General features: G+C 41.3%; 1 protein-coding gene across 2 annotated transcripts in view; it reads left to right on the top strand.

Moving 5' to 3' along the window:
• Window positions 1-23,019, top strand: part of lrrc24 (leucine rich repeat containing 24) — a 67,077-nt gene that overhangs the window by 5,032 nt on the left and 39,026 nt on the right. Inside the window, exon 1 of one of the 2 annotated variants that reach the window (XM_062979896.1) lies at window positions 869-2,762. The exons of the other annotated variant lie outside the window; for it this stretch is intronic. Coding sequence (XP_062835966.1) covers window positions 2,389-2,762 — 374 coding nt within the window. The 5' untranslated portion in view covers window positions 869-2,388. Of the gene's footprint in view, window positions 1-868; window positions 2,763-23,019 lie in introns of those variants that run through there. 2 annotated transcript variants of the gene reach the window in all.

Here is a 23,019-nt window from a genome sequence, read left to right as displayed (position 1 = left end):
TCCCCTGCCAGCCCAAAATCGCATTGGCCTTTTTAGCTGCAGCATCACTCCGTTGGCTCTTGCTCAGCTTATGCTCTACTAAGACTCCAAGATCCTTGTCCTGATTATCCCAGGTGAGGTCTGGCCCAAATTGAATAGAACGGGACTGTTATTTCCTCTGCCAGCCTAGGATCGCATTGGCCTTTTTAGCTGCAGCATCACTCCGTTGACTCTTGCTCAGCTTATGCTCTACTAAGACTCCGAGATCCTTGTCCTGATTATCCCAGGTGAGGTCTGGCCCAAACTGACTAGAATAGGTCTGTTATTTCCCCTGACAGCCCAAAATCGCATTGGCCTTTTTAGCTGCAGCATCACACCGTTGACTCATGCTCAGCTTATGCTCTACTAAACTCCGAGATCCTTGTCTTGATTATCCCAAGTGATATCTGGCCAAAACTGAATAGAACGGGGCTGTTATTTCCCCTGCCTGCCTAGAGTCGCATTGGTCTTTTTAGCTGCCGCATCACACCGTTGACTCATGCTCTCCTAGATCCCTTTCCCATGGACTGTTTTCATGCCAAGTATCTTTCATCCTATGTGCATTTCAGTGTATTATGGTCCTTTTCTTCTCGATTCGTTGATTGTTATTTCCCCTGCCTGCCTAGAATCGCATTGGCCTTTTTAGCTGCCGCACCACACCGTTGACTCATGCTCAGTTTATGCTCTCTTAGATCCCTTTCCCATGGACTGTTTTCATGCCAAGTATCTTTCATCCTATGTGCATTTCAGTGCATTACGGTCCATTTCTTCTCGATTTGTTGACTGTTATTTCCCCTGCCCTCCTAGAATCGCATTGGCCGTTTTAGCTGCCCCATCACACCGTTGACTCATGCTCTCTTAGATCTCTTTCCTATGGAATGTTTTCATGCCAGGTATCCTCCATCCTAGGTGCATTTCAGTGTACTATGGTCCATTTCTTCTTGGTTCGTTTTGGCATCTGTTTGGATCATTGGCCAAAACCAAATAGAATAGGACTGTTATTTCCCCTGCCAGCCTAGAATCGCATTGGCCTTTTTAGCTGCCGCACCACACCGTTGACTCATGCTCAGTTTATGCTCTCTAAGATCACTTTCCCATGGACTGCTTTCATGCCAGGTATCCCCCATCCTGTGTGCATTTCAGTGTATTATGGTCCTTTTCTTCTCGATTCGTTGACTGTTATTTCCCCTGCCAGCCTAGAATCGCATTGGCCTTTTTAGCTGCTGCATCACACCGTTGACTCATGCTCTCTTAGATCTCTTTCCTATAGAATGTTTTCATGCCAGGTATCCTCCATCCTATGTGCATTTCAGTGTACTATGGTCCATTTCTTCTTGGTTCGTTTTGGCATCCGTTAGGGTTATTGGCCAAAACCGAATATAATAGGATTGTTATTTCCCCTGACAGCCTAGAATCGCATTGGCCTTTTTAGCTGCCGCATCACACCGTTGACTCATGCTCTCCTAGATCCCTTTCCCATGGCCTGTTTTCATGCCAAGTATCTTTCATCCTATGTGCATTTCAGTGCATTACGGTCCATTTCTTCTCGATTCGTTGACTGTTATTTCCCCTGCCCTCCTAGAATCGCATTGGCCTTTTTAGCTGCCGCATCACACCGTTGACTCATGCTCTCTTAGATCTCTTTCCTATGGAATGTTTTCATGCCAGGTATCCTCCATCCTAGGTGCATTTCAGTGTACTATGGTCCATTTCTTCTTGGTTCGTTTTGGCATCTGTTTGGATCATTGGCCAAAACCAAATAGAATAGGACTGTTATTTCCCCTGCCAGCCTAGAATCGCATTGGCCTTTTTAGCTGCCGCACCACACCGTTGACTCATGCTCAGTTTATGCTCTCTAAGATCACTTTCCCATGGACTGCTTTCATGCCAGGTACCCTCCATCCTGTGTGCATTTCAGTGTATTATGGTCCTTTTCTTCTCGATTCGTTGATTGTTATTTCCCCTGCCAGCCTAGAATCGCATTGGCCTTTTTAGCTGCCGCACCACACCGTTGACTCATGCTCAGTTTATGCTCTCTAAGATCACTTTCCCATGGACTGCTTTCATGCCAGGTACCCTCCATCCTGTGTGCATTTCAGTGTATTATGGTCCTTTTCTTCTCGATTCGTTGATTGTTATTTCCCCTGCCAGCCTAGAATCGCATTGGCCTTTTTAGCTGCCGCACCACACCGTTGACTCATGCTCAGTTTATGCTCTCTAAGATCACTTTCCCATGGACTGCTTTCATGCCAGGTATCCTCCATCCTGTGTGCATTTCTTCTCGGTTCGTTTTGTCATTGGTTAGGATAATTTCGGACCAGGATCCTATCCGCTGGAGTATTAGCGATCCCTCCCAATTGGGTGCCAAGCATGCCTTCGATCTATTCCATCATGCAATCGTTCTTAAAAGCTCCAAATAGCCCTGCATTCCCTCCAGGATGCCTTTGGAGTGGGATGCTGGATCTTATGAATGGCCTGCAGCTCCATCCCTGGGTTCACTCGGGTTGCCATAGCTACTTATTCTGCAACGGCAACGACGACGGAAGCCATCGCCGGAGCAGGCAGGGAGTGCCGGGCTTCCTCTCGCCTTGCAACAAAAGAGCCGGGCGCCCAACCGTGCCGGGGTCACTGCCGTGGGTCCAGTGCGCATCGAGCAAGGCTTTGGCAAGTAGGTCTCCCACAGGTGCAGCTCCTTCTTCCTCTGTGCCGTTCCTTACTCACCTGTTGCTGCTTTCTGTTGACGGGTAAATGCAAGTTTATTTTCCTCGATTGCAAGGGATGTGCGGCTTCGTTGCAACCTCTGCAACACTCCTAAAGTTCTGGATGCACATTGCACATAAAAGCCTTCCTTTGGAGGCTTTGAAGCAGACGCGGGATGGCCATCTGTCAGGGGTGCTTTGAATGTGATTTTCCTCTTTCTTGACAAAATGGGGTTGGACTGGATAGCCTGTGAGGTCTCTCCCGACTCTGATTCTATGATTCTATGTGTTCTAGATGCATGAATGCATTGGGTCATATATTCCATTTACAGATTGGCTGCCTTGATTATTATTATTATTATTATTATTATTATTATCATTTTATTATGTCACAGCAAACAAGATAGATATGCTGGATTTCGTATCACAAAATCACAAGACGAACATTTCCCAAGTGTCTAGGACTGTGTGATGTATTATTATTATTATTATTATTATTATTATTATTATTATTATTATTTTATTATAACACAGAAAACAAGATAGACATGCTGGATTTTGTATCACAAAATCACAAGTCGAACACTTCCCAAGTGTCTAAGACTGTGTGATGTATTATTATTATTATTATTATTATTATTATTATTATTATTATTATTTTATTATGTCACAGCAAACAAGATAGACATGCTGGATTTCGTATCACAAAATCACAAGACGAACATTTCCCAAGTGTCTAGGACTGTGTGATGTATTATTATTATTATTATTATTATTATTATTATTATTATTATTATTATCATCATTTTATTATGTCACAGCAAACAAGATAGATATGCTGGATTTCGTATCACAAAATCACAAGTCGAACACTTCCCAAGTGTCTAGGACTGTGTGATGTATTATTATTATTATTATTATTATTATTATTATTATTATTATGACACAGAAAACAAGACGGATATGCTGGATTTCGTATCACAAAATCACAAGTCGAACACTTCCCAAGTGTCTAGGACTGTGTGATGTATTATTATTATTATTATTATTATTATTATTATTATTATTATTATTGTATGACACAGCAAACAAGATAGACATGCTGGATTTCGTTTCACAAAATCACAAGTCGAACACTTCCCAAGTGTCTAGGACTGTGTGATGTATTATTATTATTATTATTATTATTATTATTATTATTATTATTATTTTATTATAACACAGAAAACAAGATAGACATGCTGGATTTCGTATCACAAAATCACAAGTCGAACACTTCCCAAGTGTCTAGGACTGTGTGATGTATTTTCGGATGATGCGTGCAGATTATTATTATTATTATTATTATTATTACTGTATATACTCGAGTATAAGCCTCGTTTTTCAGCCCTTTTTTAGGGCTCAAAAAGCTCCCCTCGGCTTATACTTGAGTGAGGTTCCTAGCTGGCTAATATTCAGGTCGGCTTATTTGATTTATTTTTATTTATTTATTAAACTTATATACCGCTACTCCCAGTTTGGCTCGGAGCGGTTTACAAAAATAGATTAAAACAATACACTTGGCTTTAAAATAACAATAAAAACAACAATAAAAGCAACAATTATACTCGAGTGAGGTTCCTGGCCGGCTTCCATTCAGGTCGGATTATACTTCAGTATATAGGTAATCAGAGTTGGACAGTCTTATCTTATTAAAGTCTTATTATTATCTTAAATTACAGTTTTATATAAATACTAGCTGTGCCCGGCCACGCATTGCTGTGGCGAAGTATGGTGGTATGGGAAATAAAGTATTGAGGAATTGGTGGTAGATAAGGTAAAGGGTCCCCTGGGCTGAGTGGGTTGCTAGGAGACCAAGTGAGCGGAGCTTAGCCTTCTAACTGGCAGCAATTGGATAAAAACCGTTATTCCTCTCCCTCTAATTAGGACTTTATTTTTCTTTTCTTTTTGTTGTATCAACCTAGAGGCATGGATGAGGGGTTGTGCTGTCAATTTTCGAGGTTGTGGGGTGTTTACTTTTGTTGTTTTGTCCGCTGCCGTGATGCCATCACTCTTTTATATATATAGAAGATTCAAGAGCATTTAACCTACTAATATCTCAAATTTTATGTAATTTTATTAATACCTATTTTTATTTTTGAAATTGATCCGTAGCTGTTGCATTTCCCACCCTCGTCTTATACTCGAGTCAATACGTTTTCCCAGTTTTTGTGGTAAAATTAGGTGCCTTGGCTTATATTCGGGTTGGCTCATACTTGAGTATATACGGTATATTTATTTATATCCTGCTTTATCTCCACTGAAGGGGATTCAGTTGCATGATGTTGTCAATCAACATCAGGATCGAATTTCGCATGCTTTTTTATATAAAGCCAGTTGTGTTGGACTAGGGCTCCTTCTATAGTGCGATATGACATTGAACACTATTTGTGTCTTAATATTTGCACTAAAATGTGCGATGCAAGGCCAGAAAGTTATTTTTGTTCTTTACAATATGTTCTGTCTACTTGATCTTTATGAAACAAATTGCATTGGCAGTGTAGACTCAGATAATCCAGTTCAAAGCAGATAATGTGGACACTCTGCCTTGATATTCTGGATTATACAGCAGTGTAGAAGGGACCTGGGTCTCTGGGAGATCTGAGTTCAAATCCTTCCTTAGTGAGGAAAGAAAACATTAGATTTAGTGCACATAATGTGCCGGGAATGCGTTGTGTTACCTATTCATTGTCTTGAATATTCTCTGTCTTGGTTCAGTTGCACAATATTGTAAGGGTTGAGTGCATGCCTTCCTTATGTTAAAGTCAATGCTTTGAGTGTTGAACTAAGTATTTGGGAGACCGGAACCATTGGGCGCATTGCGCATAGATGTGCTGGGATATGTGGCTGCATTGGGCATATATTCATTTACACGTTGTCTGTCTTGATTCAGTTGCACAAGGGTTGAATGCATGCCTTACTTATGTTAAAACCAATGCTTTGAGTGTTGAACTAGGTGTTTGGGAGGGCGGAACCATTGGGCGCATTGCGCATAGATGTGCCGGGATATGTGGGTGCATTGGGCATATATTCATTTGCACATTACCTGCCTTGATTCAGTTGCACAAGGGTTGAATGCATGCCTTCCTTATGTTACATTCAATGCTTTGAGTGTTGAACTAAGTATTTGGGAGACCCGAACCATTGGGCGCATTGCGCATAGATGTGCTGGGATATGCGGGTGCATTGGGCATATATTCATTTGCACATTACCTGCCTTGATTCAGTTGCACAAGGGTTGAATGCATGCCTTACTTATGTTAAAGTCAATGCTTTGAGTGTTGAACTAAGTATTTGGGAGACTGGAACCATTGGTCGCATAGCGCATAGATGTGCCGGGATATGTGGGTGCATTGAGCATATATTCATTTGCACATTACCTGCCTTGATTCAGTTGCAGAAGGGTTGAATGCATGCCTTCCTTATGTTAAAACCAATGCTTTGAGTGTTGAACTAGGTGTTTGGGAGGGCGGAACCATTGGGCACATTGTGCATAGATGTGCTGGGATATGTGGCTGCATTGGGCATATATTCATTTACACGTTGTCTGTCTTGATTCAGTTGCACAAGGGTTGAATGCATGCTTTCCTTATGTTAAAACCAATGCTTTGAGTGTTGAACTAGGTGTTTGGGAGACCGGAGTTTGAATCCTTCCTTAGACAAAGAAACTTATTGAGCGCATTGCGCATAGATGTGCCAGGATATTTGGGTGCATTTGGTATAGATTCATTTACATGTTGTTTGCTTTGATTCAGTTGCGCAAGGGTTGAATGCATGCCTTCCTTATGTTCGTACCAATGGTTGAACTAAAGATTTGGAAGACCTGAATTCGAATCCTTCCTTTGCCAAAGAAACTCATTAGGCAGCTATGGATAAAGCTGAGGACAGGTTTGCTATGAGTTGAATTTGCATAACAAGAAAGCTCAAATACTTTGAATACTGGATTTCGATTTGGAGTTAAACCACAGTTCAAACCACATTATGTCAATCTAAGAGGAAGACAGTGGCCTTTACGGGAATCAGCATTATGTTTTGTTTTGAATGTTAGGCTAAGAGAGACCAGAGTTCAAATCCCTGTCATGGAAATCTTGGACAAGTCACACTCTCTCAGCCTCAGAGAGAAGCATTAGTGAACCTCATTTGCTAGAATGACCTATAAGGCATTTTGATGTGTTTGTTGTGGTGGATGCTTACTATAAAGGTAAAGGTTTCCCCTGACGTTAAGTCCAGTCGTGTCCGACTTTGGGTGTTGGTGTTCATCTCTATTTCTAGGCCGAAGAGCCAGCGTTGTCCATAGACACCTCCAAAATCATGTGGCCACTGGCATGACTGCATGGAGCGCCATTACTTTCCCGCTGGAACGGTACCTATTGATCTACTCACATTTGAAAGTTTTCGAATTGCTAGGTTGGCAGAAGCTGGGGCTAACAGCAGGAGCTCACCCTGCTCTCCAGATTCGAACCTGGCAACCTTTTGGTCCGCAAGTTCAGCAGCTCAGCGGTTTAACCCAGATTTTCCTTGGCCTCTCCAAGTATGGTTTCAATGACAAAGCCAGGACTCTGAACCCATGACTTTGTCCGTCTCATGCTCATGTTTTGAAAGATCTTCGATGGCACCTTAAAGAAGTGTTTCTAATCTTTCCTAATGCCACAACCCCTTAATACAGACCCCCCCCAACCATAAAATTATTTTCGTTGCTACTTCATAACTCTAATTTTGCTGCTGTTGTGAATCGTAATGTAAATATCTGATATGCAGGATGTATTTTCATTCACTGGACCACATTTGTCACAAATACTCGATACACCCAATTTTGAATACCGGCAGGGTTGGGAAAGGGATTGAGTTTGTCATTTGGGAGTTATAGCTGCTGGGATTTAATGTTCACCTACAATCAAAGAGCATTCTGAACTCCACCAACAATAGATGGCACACAGAACTCCCACGACCAACAGAAAATACTGGGAGGGTTTGGTGAGCATTGACCTTGAGTTTGGGAGTTGTAGTTCACTTATATCCAGAGAGCACTGTGGACTCAAACAAGGATGGATCTGGACCAAACTTGGCACGAATACTCAATATGTCCAAATTTGAACATTGGAGGTTATAGACCTTGACATTTGGGAGTTGTAGTTGCTGGGATTTATAGTTCACCTGCAATCAAAGAGCCCTCGAACCCCACCAACGATAGAATTGGGACAAACTTCCCACACAGAACTCACAAAATGTGATAATAATGAAATGTATTATTTGCTGTTCTGCAAGGTGCATGGTTCGTGGAGATTAATACTTCTCATGCTTCTCTCCCTCTGCACCTTTGGTTTATTTAACTTCCATAGATATGACTGAGAAGTCAAGACTTGGGCACATTTGCGGCCACGTCAGCCTTCTCTGGGCATAATTTAAAAGCGTTCCCATTTTTGTGCGGGGTCAGAAAAATCCGGAGGCGATCTTGCTGAGCTCAGGGACTCTTGGGAAAAGTATCTGTGCCGGTGTGTGGGTGACAAATGCAAAAGGACTGACACTCATTTGGAAGCACATCAGAGGCTGGCACATGCTTGATCCAGAGAAGGGAGCTTTGCTGCATGTTTAAATAATAATAATAATAATAATAATAATAATAATAATAATAATAATAATAATAAGCAGTCAAAGAAGAAGAACATGCCCTGGCAGAATATGTAAATAATAAGCAGTCAAAGTGAAGAACCTGCTTTGATTGAAGTCAAAAATCAGAAACTCTCAAAGCACAGCAAACAAAAAACCAGTACAAGAAAACCGCACTACAAACTAGAGCATTGGGTGCCGTGCCAAAAGATCTCAGCCGGCATTTGGAAACAATAGACATTGACAAAATTACGACCTGCCAGCTGAAAAAAGGCCACCCTACTGGGATCTGCACGCATCATCCTAAAATACATCACACAGTCCTAGACACTTGGGAAGTGTTCGACTTGTGATTTTGTGATATGAAATCCAGCATATCTATCTTGTTTGCTGTGTCATAATAAAATAATAATAATAATAATAATAAGCAGTCAAAGAAGAAGAACATGCCCTGGCAGAAAATGTAAAGCAAAATGAAGACCCTGCTTTGATTGAAGTCAAAAATCAGAAACTCCTCAAAGCAGAGCAGACAAAAAACCAGTACAAGAAAACCGCACTACAAACTAGAGCTGACAGCTGGCACAACAAAACATTGCATGGAAAGTTCCTTGACAAAATTGAAGGAAAAGCTGATAAGGAGAAGACCTGGCTCTGGCTCACGAATGGGACCCTGAAGAAGGAGACAGAAGGCCTGATCCTTGCAGCCCAGGAGCAAGACATCAGGACAAAGGCAATTCAGACCAAGACCGAAAAATTAGCTGATGACCCAAAATGCAGACTGTGCAAGGAAACTGACGAAACCATGGATCATATCCTCAGCTGCTGTAAGAAAATCGCACAGACAGACTACAAACAGAGGCACAACTACGTGGCCCAAATGATTCATTGGAACTTATGCCTCAAATACCACCTCCCAGCAGCAAAGAACTGGTGGGATCACAAACCTGCAAAAGTATTGGAGAATGAGCACGCAAAGATACTGTGGGACTTCCGAATCCAGACTGACAAAAGTTCTGGAACACAACACACCAGACATCACAGTTGTGGAAAGGAAAAAGGTTTGGATTATTGATGTCGCCATCCCAGGTGAAAAACAACAGGAAAAACTCAGCCGCTATCAGGACCTCAAGATTGAACTGCAAAGACTCTGGCAGAAACCAGTGCAGGTGGTCCCGGTGGTGATGGGCACACTGGGTGCCGTGCCAAAAGATCTCAGCCGGCATTTGGAAACAATAGACATTGAGAAAATTACGATCTGCCAGCTGCAAAAGGCCACCCGACTGGGATCTGCATGCATCATCCGAAAATACATCACACAGTCCTAGACACTTGGAAAGTGTTCGACTTGTGATTTTGTGATACGAAATGCAGCATGTCTATCTTGTTTGCTGTGTCATACAAAATAATAATAATAATAATAATGCACATTATCCCAAACTGGGTTGACAGGGTGCCACCGTAATGAAATCGTGCCCTTAAGGGACAGAGCTGTGCCAATATTATGTTGCTTTTCTGGCTTCGGCATCCACACTCTGCTCCAGAAGTGGTCCATGCGCCATGGCAACGGAAGACAGCTTGCATGGAGGAGGATGCTGTGGGCGGGATGCCGGATTTCGGGACGACGGTAGATAGTTACATATATGCTAACGATGCCATAGACCGCTTTGGGTACGTTTCGTGGACCCACATCTTGCTTTTGTTTCCTTGTTTGCATTCAGGAGGAGGAAAGGGTTGCATTTAACCCCAATAATAGATAAATAATAGAACACACAACGTTTTATGTTTCCAGGCTGTATGGCCATGTTCCAGAAGCACTCTCTCCTGACGTTTCGCCCACATCTATGGCAGGCATTCTCAGAGTTTGTGAGGTATATGGAGAAACTAAGCAAGGAAGGTTTATATATCTGTGGAAGGTCCAGGGTGTCTCTTGGAGGACAGTGTGAATGTTGTAATTAATCACCTTAATTAGCATTGAATAGCTTCACCTCCTGGCTTCTTCCTGCCTGGGGCCATCCTTTGTTCAGAGTCGTGAGCTGCCCCTGATTGATTCCTGTCTGGAACTCCTCTGTTTTTCAGAGTGTTGCTTCTTATTTACTGTTCTGATTTTGGAGTTTTGTTTTTTTTAATACTGGTAGCCAGATTTTGTTCATTTTCATTTGTTCAGAGTCGTGAGCTGCCCCTGATTGATTCCTGTCTGGAACTCCTCTGTTTTCAGAGTCTTGCTCCTTATTTACTGTTCTGATTTTGGAGTTTTTTTTTAATCCTGGTAGCCAGATTTTGTTCATTTTCATGGTTTCCTCCATTCTGTTGAAGTGCTTGTGGATTTCAATGGCTTCTCTGTGTTGTCTGACATGATAGTTGTTGGAGTGGTCGAGCATTTCTGTGTCCTCAAATAATATCCTGTGTCCAGGTTGGTTCTCAAAAATCAGAACCATAAATAAGAAGCAACACTCTGAAAACAGAGGAGTTCTAGACATGAATCAATCAGGGGCAGCTAACGACTCTGAACAAAGGATTCCCCCCAGACCAGAAGGTGAAGCTTGCAAGGCTATTTAATGCTAATCAAGGGGATTACAGTAGAGTCTCACTTATCCAACATAAATGGGCCGGCAGAATGTTGGATAAGCGAATATGTTGGATAATAAGGAGGGATTAAGGAAAAGCCTATTAAACATCAAATTAGGTTATGATTTTACAAATTAAGCACCAAAACAACGTGTTAGACAACAAATTTGGCAGAAAAAGTAGTTCAATATGCAGCAATGCTATGTAGTAATTACTGTATTTATGAATTTAGCACCAAAATATCACGATATATTGAAAACATTGACTACAAAAATGTATTGGATTAATCAGAACGTTGGATAAGTGAGACTCTACTGTAATTACAACCTTCACACTGGCCTCCAACAGACAAGAGTTATTTTCCCCACCCAGGACCTTCCACAGATATATAAACCTTCCTTGCTTAGTTTCTCCATATATATACCTCACAACCTCTGAGGATGCCTGCCATAGATGTGGGCAAAACGTCAGGAGAGAATGCTTCTGGAACATGGCCATACTGCCCGAAAACACACAACAAGCCTGGAATCCTAAGAGTTGGTCTTGAGCCTTCTTGAGCCCAAGAGTGCTGGTTTTTCATCAAACTGCAACTCCCAGGGCGGCTAAAGTGGAGTCGAACTGCATTAATTCTCCAGTGTAGATGCGCCCAAGGACTCCGAAACCTATGCTCCCCATAGTATCCTTATGGGTCTTATGCTCTGTCCAGAGAGAGCTGTTAGAATGCAAAGCACGGACTCGGTTGTTGCGCGGCTGCTAGGCATGTTTATGTCTCCGTTGCGAGTCTTGCATTGTTGTGCTTTAGTGCCGGCCCATTGTTTCCGCTGTTGAGTTTTACAACACAATCCAAGCTGTGTTTTCCCGAGCACTCGACATCCGAATCATTTTTGGTGGCCTTTAACATGACTTTACACAACTCAGTGAGGGCGCATAGTATTTTAGAAGTAACTAGCTGTGCCCGGCCACGCGTTGCTGTGGCAAAGTGGTGGTGGTATTGGTTAAAAATTGTTGTGTAATTTTTATTTGACGTTATTTGCAATTTTTTAAATTAATTTTATTGTAAGTTATCTTTTTATTTATTATCTTTTATTATTTTCTTGTATTATTTTTAGTTATTTTTTGTTATTATAGTATTTTATTGTATTAATTTTTAGTGTTTTTTATTATTTTTTATTGGGTTGCTAGGAGACCAAGTTGGAGGAGCTTAGCCTTCTAACTGGCAGCAATTGGATAAAAGCAATTATTCCTCTCCCTCTAATTAGGACTTTATTTGTCTTTTCTTTTTGTTGTATCAACCTAGAGGTGTGGATGATGGGTTGTGTTGTCAAATTTCGAGGTTGGGGGGCCTGTAGTTTTGTTGTTTTGTGGGTCGCCGTGATGCCATCACTCTTTTATATATATAGATAATAATAAAAGACGGGAGGAAAGATATAATCCAAGTGTTTGGGGAGCGTATTTCTTGCACTGCCTCTCGTCATGGAGAAAAGACATTTTTTGCACCCCTTTTGAGCATATGCAGAATGCATTCTCGCAGTACTTCTGATCGCATGCAGATGCAATGATTTTGATGCCTCTAGGTACATGCAGAGTGCATTTCTTCAACTGCCTATGAGAATACAGAGGATACATGTCTAGGACTGCATCTGAGCTGATAAAGAGTTATAGTGTGGGTTGTTGTATGTCTTTCGGGCTGTCTGGCCATGTTCCAGAAGTATTCTCTATTGCGCCAAATTGCTATGTGTGTGTGTGTAAAGAAATCCTTGCAAAGTTGCTTGCAAAAGATCTCTGCAAAAAGGAAGCTGAGCTTTTGCAGAGGCAAGCCACGCCTCAAACAATGTATCGGTTTGCTGGCAGATGGCTGGGTTTGTCAGTTGGTAATCTGATCTTGCAGGGAGAGCACAGAAAAAACAGGCTCTCTAGCTACGGTCGAGTAGCAGTTTAAATATGCTATGCTGGATATATTGAATGCTGATTGATTAGTTATAGATCCTATGCAACTACAAGGACATTGTACGATTGCTAAACTGTTTATTTAACTTCAACTCAACAAGTAAAGTTCCTTTGTTCTTTCAATTCCTCTGCCTGGTCTGAGTCTTTTGCACATGGTGTTAACTGGACGCTGCTGGTTCCGCTATACACACTCGCTAACATTCTCTCCTGACGTTTTGCCCACATCTATGGCAGGCATCCTCAGAGGTTGTGAGGCATGAATAAACTAGGCAAGGAAGGTACATATATATCTGTGGAGAGTTCAGGGTGTGACAAGAGTCCTTTGTCAGTTGGAAGCCAGCACTAATGTTGCAATTAATCACTCTAATTAGCATTGGAAAGGTTTGTTTCTTGCCTGGGTGGCATCCTTTGTTCAGAGTCATTAGCCGTTCTTGGGGCTCCTCTGCCCTCAGAGTGTTGCTTCCCATCTACTGTTCTGATTTTTGAGTTTTTTAAATACTGGTAGTTACCTCACAACCTCTGACGATGCCTGCCAAAGATGTGGGTGAAACGTCAGGAGAGAATGCTTCTGGAACATGGCCACACAGCCCGAAAGACATACAACAACCCTGTGATCCCAGCCATGAAAGCCTTCGACAACACACTGGTAGTTATAGTTTGGCAAGGTCTTTTAGACTTCCCTCACCAAACTGCAGCTCCCAGGATTGCATAGCATGGAGCCTTGGCTGTTAATGTGGCGTCAAACCGCATTCATTCTGCAGTGTAGACGTACTCTCGCAGGGAGCTCTAGTAGCCGCTTTGAGTCTCCTTCGGGAGAGATAAAGCAGGGTATTAATATAATAATAATAATAATAATAATAATAATAATAATAATAATAATAATAATAATAAAATACTCACGAATGGGACCCTGAAGAAGGAGACAGAAGGCCTGATCCTTGCAGCCCAGGAGCAAGCCATCAGAACAAAGGGAATTAAGGCCAAGATCGAAAAATCAGCTGATGACCCAAAATGCAGACTGTGCAAGGAAGCCGACGAAACCATTGATCATCTTCTCAGCTGCTGTAAGAAAATTGCACAGACAGACTACAAACAGAGGCACAACTATGTGGCCCAAATGATCCATTGGAACTTATGCCTCAAGTACCACCTCCCAGCAGCAAAGAACTGGTGGGATCACAAACCTGCAAAAGTATTGGAAAATGAACACGCAAAGATACTGTGGGACTTCCGAATCCAGACTGACAAAGTTCTGGAACACAACACACCAGACATCACAGTTGTGGAAACGAAAAAGATTTGGATCATTGATGTCGCCATCCCAGGTGACAGTCGCATTGACGAAAAACAACAGGAAAAACTCAGCCGCTATCAGGACCTCAAGATTGAACTTCAAAGACTCTGGCAGAAACCAGTGCAGGTGGTCCCGGTGGTGATCGGCACGTTGGGTGCCGTGGCAAAAGATCTCAGCCGGCATTTGGAAACAATAGACATTGACAAATACGATCTGCCAGCTGCAAAAGGCCACCCTAATGGGATCTGCACGCATCATCCGAAAATACATCACACAGTCCTAGACACTTGGGAAGTGTTCGAGTTGTGATTTTGTGATACGAAATCCAGCATATCTATCTTGTTTGCTGTGTCATACAATGTTGTTGTGTCAATAATAATAATAATAATAATAATGATAATAATAATAACAGCAAAAGGCCACCCTAATGGGATCTGCACGCATCATTCGAAAATACATCACACAGTCCTAGACACTTGGGAAGTGTTCGAGTTGTGATTTTGTGATATGAAATCCAGCATATCTATCTTGTTTGCTGTGTCATACAATGTTGTTGTGTCAATAATAATAATAATAATAATGATAATAATAATAACAACAGCAAAAGGCCACCCTACTGGGATCTGCGTGCATCATTTGAAAATACATCACACAGTCCTAGACACTTGGGAAGTGTTCGACTTGTGATTTTATGATATGAAATCCAGCATATCTGTCTTGTTTGCTGTGTCTTAAAATAATAATATGAAATCTAGCTCGATATCAATAATAATAATAATAATAATAATAATAATAATAATAATAATAATAATAAACTCAGCCGCTATCAGGACCTCAAGATTGAACTTCAAAGACTCTGGCAGAAACCAGTACAAGTGGTCCCGGTGGTGATGGGCACACTGGGTGCTGTGCCAAAAGATCTCAGCCGGCATTTGGAAACAATAGACATTGACAAAATCACCATCTGCCAACTGCAAAAGGCCACCCTACTGGGATCTGCACACATCATCAGAAAATACATCACACAGTCCTAGACACTTGGGAAGTGTTCGACTTGTGGTTTTGCGAAACGAAATCCAGCATATCTATCTTGTTTGCTGTGCCATACAACGTTGTTGTGTTGATAATAATAATATCCCATTCAGATCCTCCAGTTATTCAGAACTGCAGAGCATTGGCCTCCCATTCTGCAGCAAAGGTACAGCCCAAGACAATTCCTTGACAAACTAGAAATCCCTGGAATCTATAGGATAATATATCAGTCAAAGTGGTATTGAACTGCAGTGTAGACACCAATTCTATCATTCGTGGGGTTCAAGGGGATCTTTGATTGTAGGCGAACTATAAATCCCAGCAACTACAACTCCCAAATACCAAGGTCTATTTTCCCCAAACTCCACCAATGCTCAAATTTGGACATTTTAAGTATTTGTACCAAGTTTGGTCCAGATCCATCATTGTTTGAGTCCACGGTGCTATCTGGATGTAGGTGAACTACAACTCCCAAACTCAAGGTCAATGCCCACCAAACCCTTCCAATATTTTCTGTTGGGAGTTCTGTGAGCCAAGTTTGGTTCAGTTCCATCATTGGTGGAGTTCAAAATGCTCTTTCATTGTAGGTGAACTATAAATCCCAGCAACTACAACTCCCAAATGACAAAATCAATCCCCACCAACACCACCTTGAGCGTATCGGGTATTTGTGCCAAATTTGGTCCAGTGAATGTAATACATCCTGCCTATCAGATATTTACATTACGATTAATAACAGTTGCAAAATGATGGTTATGAAGTAGCAACAAAATAATTTTATGGTTGGGGGTCACCACAACATGAGGAACTGTATTAACGGGTTGAGAACCATTGCCATAAGAGTTGAAAGGGTCCCCTAAAGGCCATCCAGTCTGGCCCCTTCCTGCCAGGGAGGAAGGCACCATCCAATCCCTCTCGACAGATGGCCATCCATCCCTAACATGGGTCGAATTCCTGTGCCGTTTTGCCTTTCGCAAGCAACCAAGCGCCTGAGCAGATGCATCCTTCCTTTGCATCTGGCTAATCCCAGTCCTTAGCCGGCTGTCTCTGAGATCCTTTCTGTGCCCGTAAGCTGCTTTGGAGTGAGTTGCAGTTCTCTAAATACACCGGACAGAGAGAAACTAAGCTCTTGTTTTACGGCACAGCAGATTGGAGGAGGGCGAATGTGGTCCCTATCTTCAAGAAGGGAAAAAAGAACGACCCAAACAATGACCGTCCGGTCAGCCTCACATCAATACCAGGCAAAATTCTGGAAAAGATCATCAAGGAAGTGGTCTGCGAACACTTAGAAACAAATGCGGTCATTGCTAATAGTCAACACGGATTTACCAAAAACAAGTCATGCCAGACTAATCTGATCTCTTTTTTCGACAGAGTTACGAGTTGGGTCGATACAGGGAATGCTGTGGATGTAGCGTACCTGGATTTCAGTAAGGCCTTCGACAAAGTCCCCCACGACCTTCTGGCAAACAAACTAGTAAAATGTGGGCTAGACAAAACTACGGTTAGGTGGATCTGTAATTGGCTAAGCGAACGAACCCAAAGGGTGCTCACCAATGCGTCGTCTTCATCATGGAAAGAAGTGACAAGTGGAGTGCCGCAGGGCTCCGTCCTGGGCCCGGTTCTGTTCAACATCTTTATTAACGACTTAGACGAAGGGTTAGAAGGCACGATCATCAAGTTTGCAGATGACACAAAACTGGGAGGGAGAGCTAACACTCCAGAAGACAGGAGCAGAATTCAAAACGATCTTGACAGACTAGAGAGATGGGCCAAAACTAACAAAATGAAGTTCAACAGGGACAAATGCAAGATACTTCACTTCGGCAGAAAAAATGGAAATCAAAGATACAGAATGGGGGACGATGCCTGGCTTGACAGCAGTGTGTGCGAAAAAGACCTTGGAGTCCTCGTGGACAACAAGTTAAACATGAGCCAACAATGTGATGCAGCAGCTAAAAAAGCCAACGGGATTCTGGCCTCATCAATAGGGGAATAGCGTCTAGATCCAGGGAAGTTATGCTCCCCCTTATTCTATTCTGCCTTGGTCAGACCACACCTGGAATCACACTGTGTCCAATTTTGGGCACCACAGTTGAAGGGAGATGTTGACAAGCTGGAAAGCGTCCAGAGGAGGGCGACTAAAATGATTAAGGGTCTGGAGAACAAGCCCTATGAGGAGCGGCTTAAAGAGCTGGGCATGTTTAGCCTGCAGAAGAGAAGGCTGAGAGGAGACATGATATTCATGTACAAATACGTGAAGGGAAGTCCTAGGGAGGAGGGAGGGAGCTTCCTTTCTGCTGCCCTGCAGACTAGGACGCAAGGGAACAATGGCTTCAAACTACAGGAAAGGAAGGAGATTCCACCTGAACATCAGGAAGAACTTCCTCACTGTGAGAAAGGCTGTTCGGCAGTGGAACTCTCTCCCCGGGGCCGTGGTGGAGGCTCCTTCTTTGGAGGCTTTTAAGCAGAGGCTGGATGGCCATCTGTCGGGGGTGCTTTGAATGCGATTTCCTGCTTCTTAGCGGGGGGTTGGACTAGATGGCCCATGAGGTCTCTTCCAACTCTATTATTCTATGATTCTATGATTCTATGATTCTAAAATAGAAATCCACTAACCCACTGTCCTGGGGTTCATCCGCACTGCAGAACGAAGGCAGTTTGGCACCACTTTAGCTGCCACGGCTCCTAGGAAATGCAGTTTTATAAAGTCTTAGCCTTCTCTGACAAAAATCAAACTACAACTTCCAGGATTCCAAAGCATGGAGCTATAGCAGTTCAAGTGATGCTAAACTGCATTCATTCCACAGTGCAGAAGATGCACCCAAGGTTGCTTTTTTCACCACTCTGCTCCCAATGTCTCCTACCCTGTTTCCCTGAAAATAAGACCTAGTAGAGGTTTTGCTGAATTGCTAAATATAAGGCCTCCCCCGAAAGTAAGACCTAGCAAAGTTTTTGTTTGGAGGCATGCAAATGTAAATATACATACCATAGATTGTTGTACATGGAAATAAAGGTAGTAACAAGAAATAATAATAATAATAATAATAATAATAATAATAATAATAATAATACAAAAAACCAGTACAAGAAAACCGCACTACAAACTAGAGCTGACAGCTGGCACAACAAAACACTGCATGGAAAGTTCCTTGACAAAATTGAAGGAAAATCTGAGAAGGAGAAGACCTGGCTCTGGCTCACGAATGGGACCCTGAAGAAGGAGACAGAAGGCCTGGTCCTTGCAGCCCAGGAGCAAGCCATCAGAACAAAGGCAATTCAGGCCAAGATCGAAAAATCAGCTGATGACCCAAAATGCAGACTGTGCAAGGAAACCGACGAAACCATTGATCATATCCTCAGCTGCTGTAAGAAAATCGCACAGACAGACTACAAACAGAGGCACAACTATGTGGCCCAAATGATTCATTGGAACTTATGCCTCAAGTACCACCTCCCAGCAGCAAAGAACTGGTGGGATCACAAACCTGCAAAAGTATTGGAAAATGAGCACGCAAAGATACTGTGGGACTTCCGAATCCAGACTGACAAAGTTCTGGAACACAACACACCAGACATCACAGTTGTGGAAAAGAACAAGGTTTGGATCATTGATGTTGCCATCCCAGGTGACAGTCGCATTGACGAAAAACAACAGGAAAAACTCAGCCGCTATCAGGACCTCAAGATTGAACTTCAAAGACTCTGGCAGAAACCAGTACAGGTGGTCCCGGTGGTGATGGGCACACTGGGTGCTGTGCCAAAAGATCTCTGCCGGCATTTGGAAACAATAGACATTGACAAAATCACCATCTGCCAACTGCAAAAGGCCACCCTACTGGGATCTGCACACATCATCAAAAAATACATCACACAGTCCTAGACACTTGGGAAGTGTTCGACTTGTGGTTTTGCGAAACGAAATCCAGCATGTCTATCTTGTTTGCTGTGCCATACAACGTTGTTTTGTTGATAATAATAATAATATAACTTTAATCTTGTATCCCACCTCCATCTCCCAGAAGGGACTCGGGACAGCTTACACAGGGATAAGCCCAACAACAACATAAATTAAACAGAAATTTAAAACAGTAATTTTAAAACAGTATAGCAATAAAATATAGAAATTCTTGAAAGGATTCACAGTTTGGTTATGCTATTTTGTGATGACAACTACTGTACAGTAGATAATAAATTTTCATTTTTAAAAATTCAACCTTAAATGTGAATTTGTCTTTGTGGGAAAATAAGACGTCCCCTGAAAATGAGACCTAGCGCATCTTTGGGAGCAAAAATGAATATAAGACACTGTCTTATTTTCGGGGAAACAGGGTATCTGGGCTTTGGGATAAAACGTCACGCCTGATCCCGTATAATCTCCTTTATAATCCCCCGTCATTAAGAGGACGATACTTTTTGCATTTAATCCCCATCCTTTGAGGATCAGGTCAGATTATAATATTTTAAAAACACACATCGGCAGGAGTATGCGTGACACACGGAAAGAGAACACACACTTCCGCAATGCACGCTTATAGGGCTTCGATTCCACTTTAAATGGCATAGGGAAGGACCTTCCACAGAAGCCTGCAATTTGCACTTGATGGTACTTAGAATTCTTTGCCCGAGCACTACAAATCCCAGGATCCCGTAAAGCAGGGGTCCCCAAACTTTTAAAGCAGAGGGCCGGTCCACAATCCTTCAGACTGTTGAGGGGCCGAATTATCATTTGGAAAAAAAAAAAAACCAACAAATTCCTATGCACACTGCACATATCTTATTTGTATTGCAAAACAACAACAACAACAATAACAATGAAAGAACAATACAGTATTTAAAAATCAAAACAATTTTAACCAACATAAACCTATCAGGATTTCAATAGGAAGTGTGGGCCCGCTTCTGACCAATGAGATAGTCAGGATAATTAGGATTGTTGTTGTGTGCCTTTAAGTCATTTCAGACTCTGGAGGAGCCTAAGTCTAAAATTATTTATTTATTCATTTACTACATTTATTTACTACATTTATATCCCGCCCTTCTCACCCCCAAAGGGGACTCAGAGCAGCTGTATGTACATACAATATATTATATTATTAGCATAGCACAATATTAGCATTATATATTACTATATTGAACTATACCACTATACTGTAATATTATATGTAATATATATCATATAATTAATATTATTATATGGTATTATTAGTATTATACTGTATAACATTATATTATTATCAATATTATATGTATATACAATATATTATATTATTAAAACTGATATAAAAATATTATATTATAAATGAGGGCGGGGGCCAGGTAAATGACCTTGGAGGGCCGCATCCGGCCCCCGGGCCTTAGTTTGGGGACCCCTGCCGTAAAGTATAGGCATGGGATTGCACAAAGTCTCCTTGCTTTTGCAAAACATTACAATGAGTCTCCTGAATTCGCTGCCCGAGGGCTATAAACACCAGGATCTTGTAAAGTAAAGCCATGGGATTGCAAAAGTCCACTTGCTTTTGCAAAACATTCCTTATCTGGATGTTTTTAAGCAAAGGCTGGATGGGCATCTGCCGAGAGGGCTTGGATTGTGCCTTTCTCCATGGGCCTTTGGAGGTCCCTTTCACCTCTAGGAGTCTATGAATCAATTTTATATACTGTATATACTGTATATGGCAATAGTTAATATTTAGTCCAATGCTTAATATCGGAAACAATTTACTGTATATATTCAAGTATAAGCCTAGTTTTTCAGCCCTCTTTTTAAGACTGAAAAAGCCTCCCTCGGCTTATACTCGGGTGAAGATCCTGGTTGGCTTATATTTAGGTCAGCTTATACTCGAGTATATATGGTCCATTAATTATTTTTTCTGTATTTTATTGATATTATTACATTTATTATTTTACTCTGTTATTATTGTTACTATTACATATATTTTACTCTTTTTTATTACTAATAACACATTTATTATTTCACTCTGATATTATTATTGTTATTACATTTATTATTGTACTCTATTTATTATTATTAAAAGGATACATAAGGGCATTTACACTGAGGAAGATGAGAATAATGATCTAATCAGAGTTGGACAGTCTTATCTTAAATTAGAGTTTTATGTAAATATTCAAAAACATTTAACCTACCCCTGGTTAAAAATCGTTGTGGAATTTTTATATGACGTTACAATAGAGTCTCACTTATCCAACATTCTGGATTATCCAACGCATTTTTGTAGTCAATGTTTTCAATACATCATGATATTTTGGTGCTAAATTCGTAAATACAGTAATTACTACATAGCATTACTGCGCATTGAACTACTTTTTCTGTCAAATTTGTTGTATAACATGATGTTTTGGTGCTTAATTTGTAAAATCATAACCTAATTTGATATTTAATAGGCTTTTCCTTAATCCCTCCTTATTATCCAACATATTCGCTTATCCAACGTTCTGCCGGCCCGTTTATGTTGGATAAGTGAGACTCTACTGTATTTGTATTTTATTGTAACTTATCTTTTTATTTATTATATTTTATTATTTTCTTTTATTATTTTGAGTTGTTTTCTGTTCTTATAGTATTTTATTGTACAGTAGAGTCTCACTTATCCAACGTAAACGGGCCAGCAGAACGTTGGATAAGCGAATATGTTGGATAATAAGGAGAGATTAAGGAAAAGCCTATTATACATCAAATTAGGTTATGATTTTACAAATTAAGCACCAAAACATCATGTTATACAACAAATATGACAGAAAAAGTAGTTCAATACACAGTAATGCTATGTAGTAATTACTGTATTTACGAATTTAGCACCAAAATATCACCATGTATTAAAAACATTGACTACAAAAATGCGTTGGATAATCCAGAACGTTGGATAAGTGAGTGTTGGATAAGTGAGACTCTACTGTATTACTGCTCTCGGCTTATACTTGAGTCAATGTTTTCCCAGTTTTCTTGTGGCAAAATTAGGTGCCTCGGCTTATATTCGGGTCGGCTTATACTCGAGTATATATACGGTATTTATCATGTCAGAAGCAAATTCAGGATACAATTATAATGTTTTTTTAGAAAACACAAAGTCAAAAATTTGGCATTATACTAGATTTCCTTTGACCAGAATTTGGTCACTTGGAGTGAGTCTGGTGTGGCTGTGAGAAGCTCCTCCATGGTGCATGTGGCAGTGCTCAGGCCGCATTGTAGTCAGTGGTCTGTGTTTGCTCTTCTCCACACTTGCATATCGTGGACTCCACTTTGTGGCCCCATTTCTTAAGGTTGGCTCTGAACGTGGTCTGTTCAGCACCTTCCAAGTCGCTCAGTCTTCTGTGTTCCCAGGAGGGAGTTTCTCATCTGGTAGTGAAATGACAGAGGTCATGAGACAAAGAGAGTTCCGGTTGCTGCAGAAATAGACGTTTATTCTCCGTGGCCAGAGAGAATATAGACCAGGGGTCCCCAAACTAAGGCCCGGGGGCCGGATGCGGCCCTCCAAGGTCATTTACCCGGCCCCCGCCCTCAGTTTTAGACTTAGGCTTGCCAAAAGTCTGAAATGACTTGAAGGCACACAACAACAACAATCCTACTTAACTTGACTATCCCATTGGGCAGAAGCAGGCCCACACTTCCCATTGAAATCCTGATAGGTTTATATTGGTTAAAATTGTTTTTATTTTTAAATATTGTATTGTTCATTCATTTACTAATATTGTGCTATGGTAATAATATAATATATTGTGTATACATATAATAATAATATTATAATGTAATCCAATATAATATTTATTTATTACGGTATTTCTACCCCGACCTTCCCA

Source organism: Anolis carolinensis, chromosome 4, assembly GCF_035594765.1.
Source record: "Anolis carolinensis isolate JA03-04 chromosome 4, rAnoCar3.1.pri, whole genome shotgun sequence".
NCBI lineage: Eukaryota > Metazoa > Chordata > Lepidosauria > Squamata > Dactyloidae > Anolis > Anolis carolinensis.
This window is presented reverse-complemented; position numbering and strand designations above follow the sequence as displayed.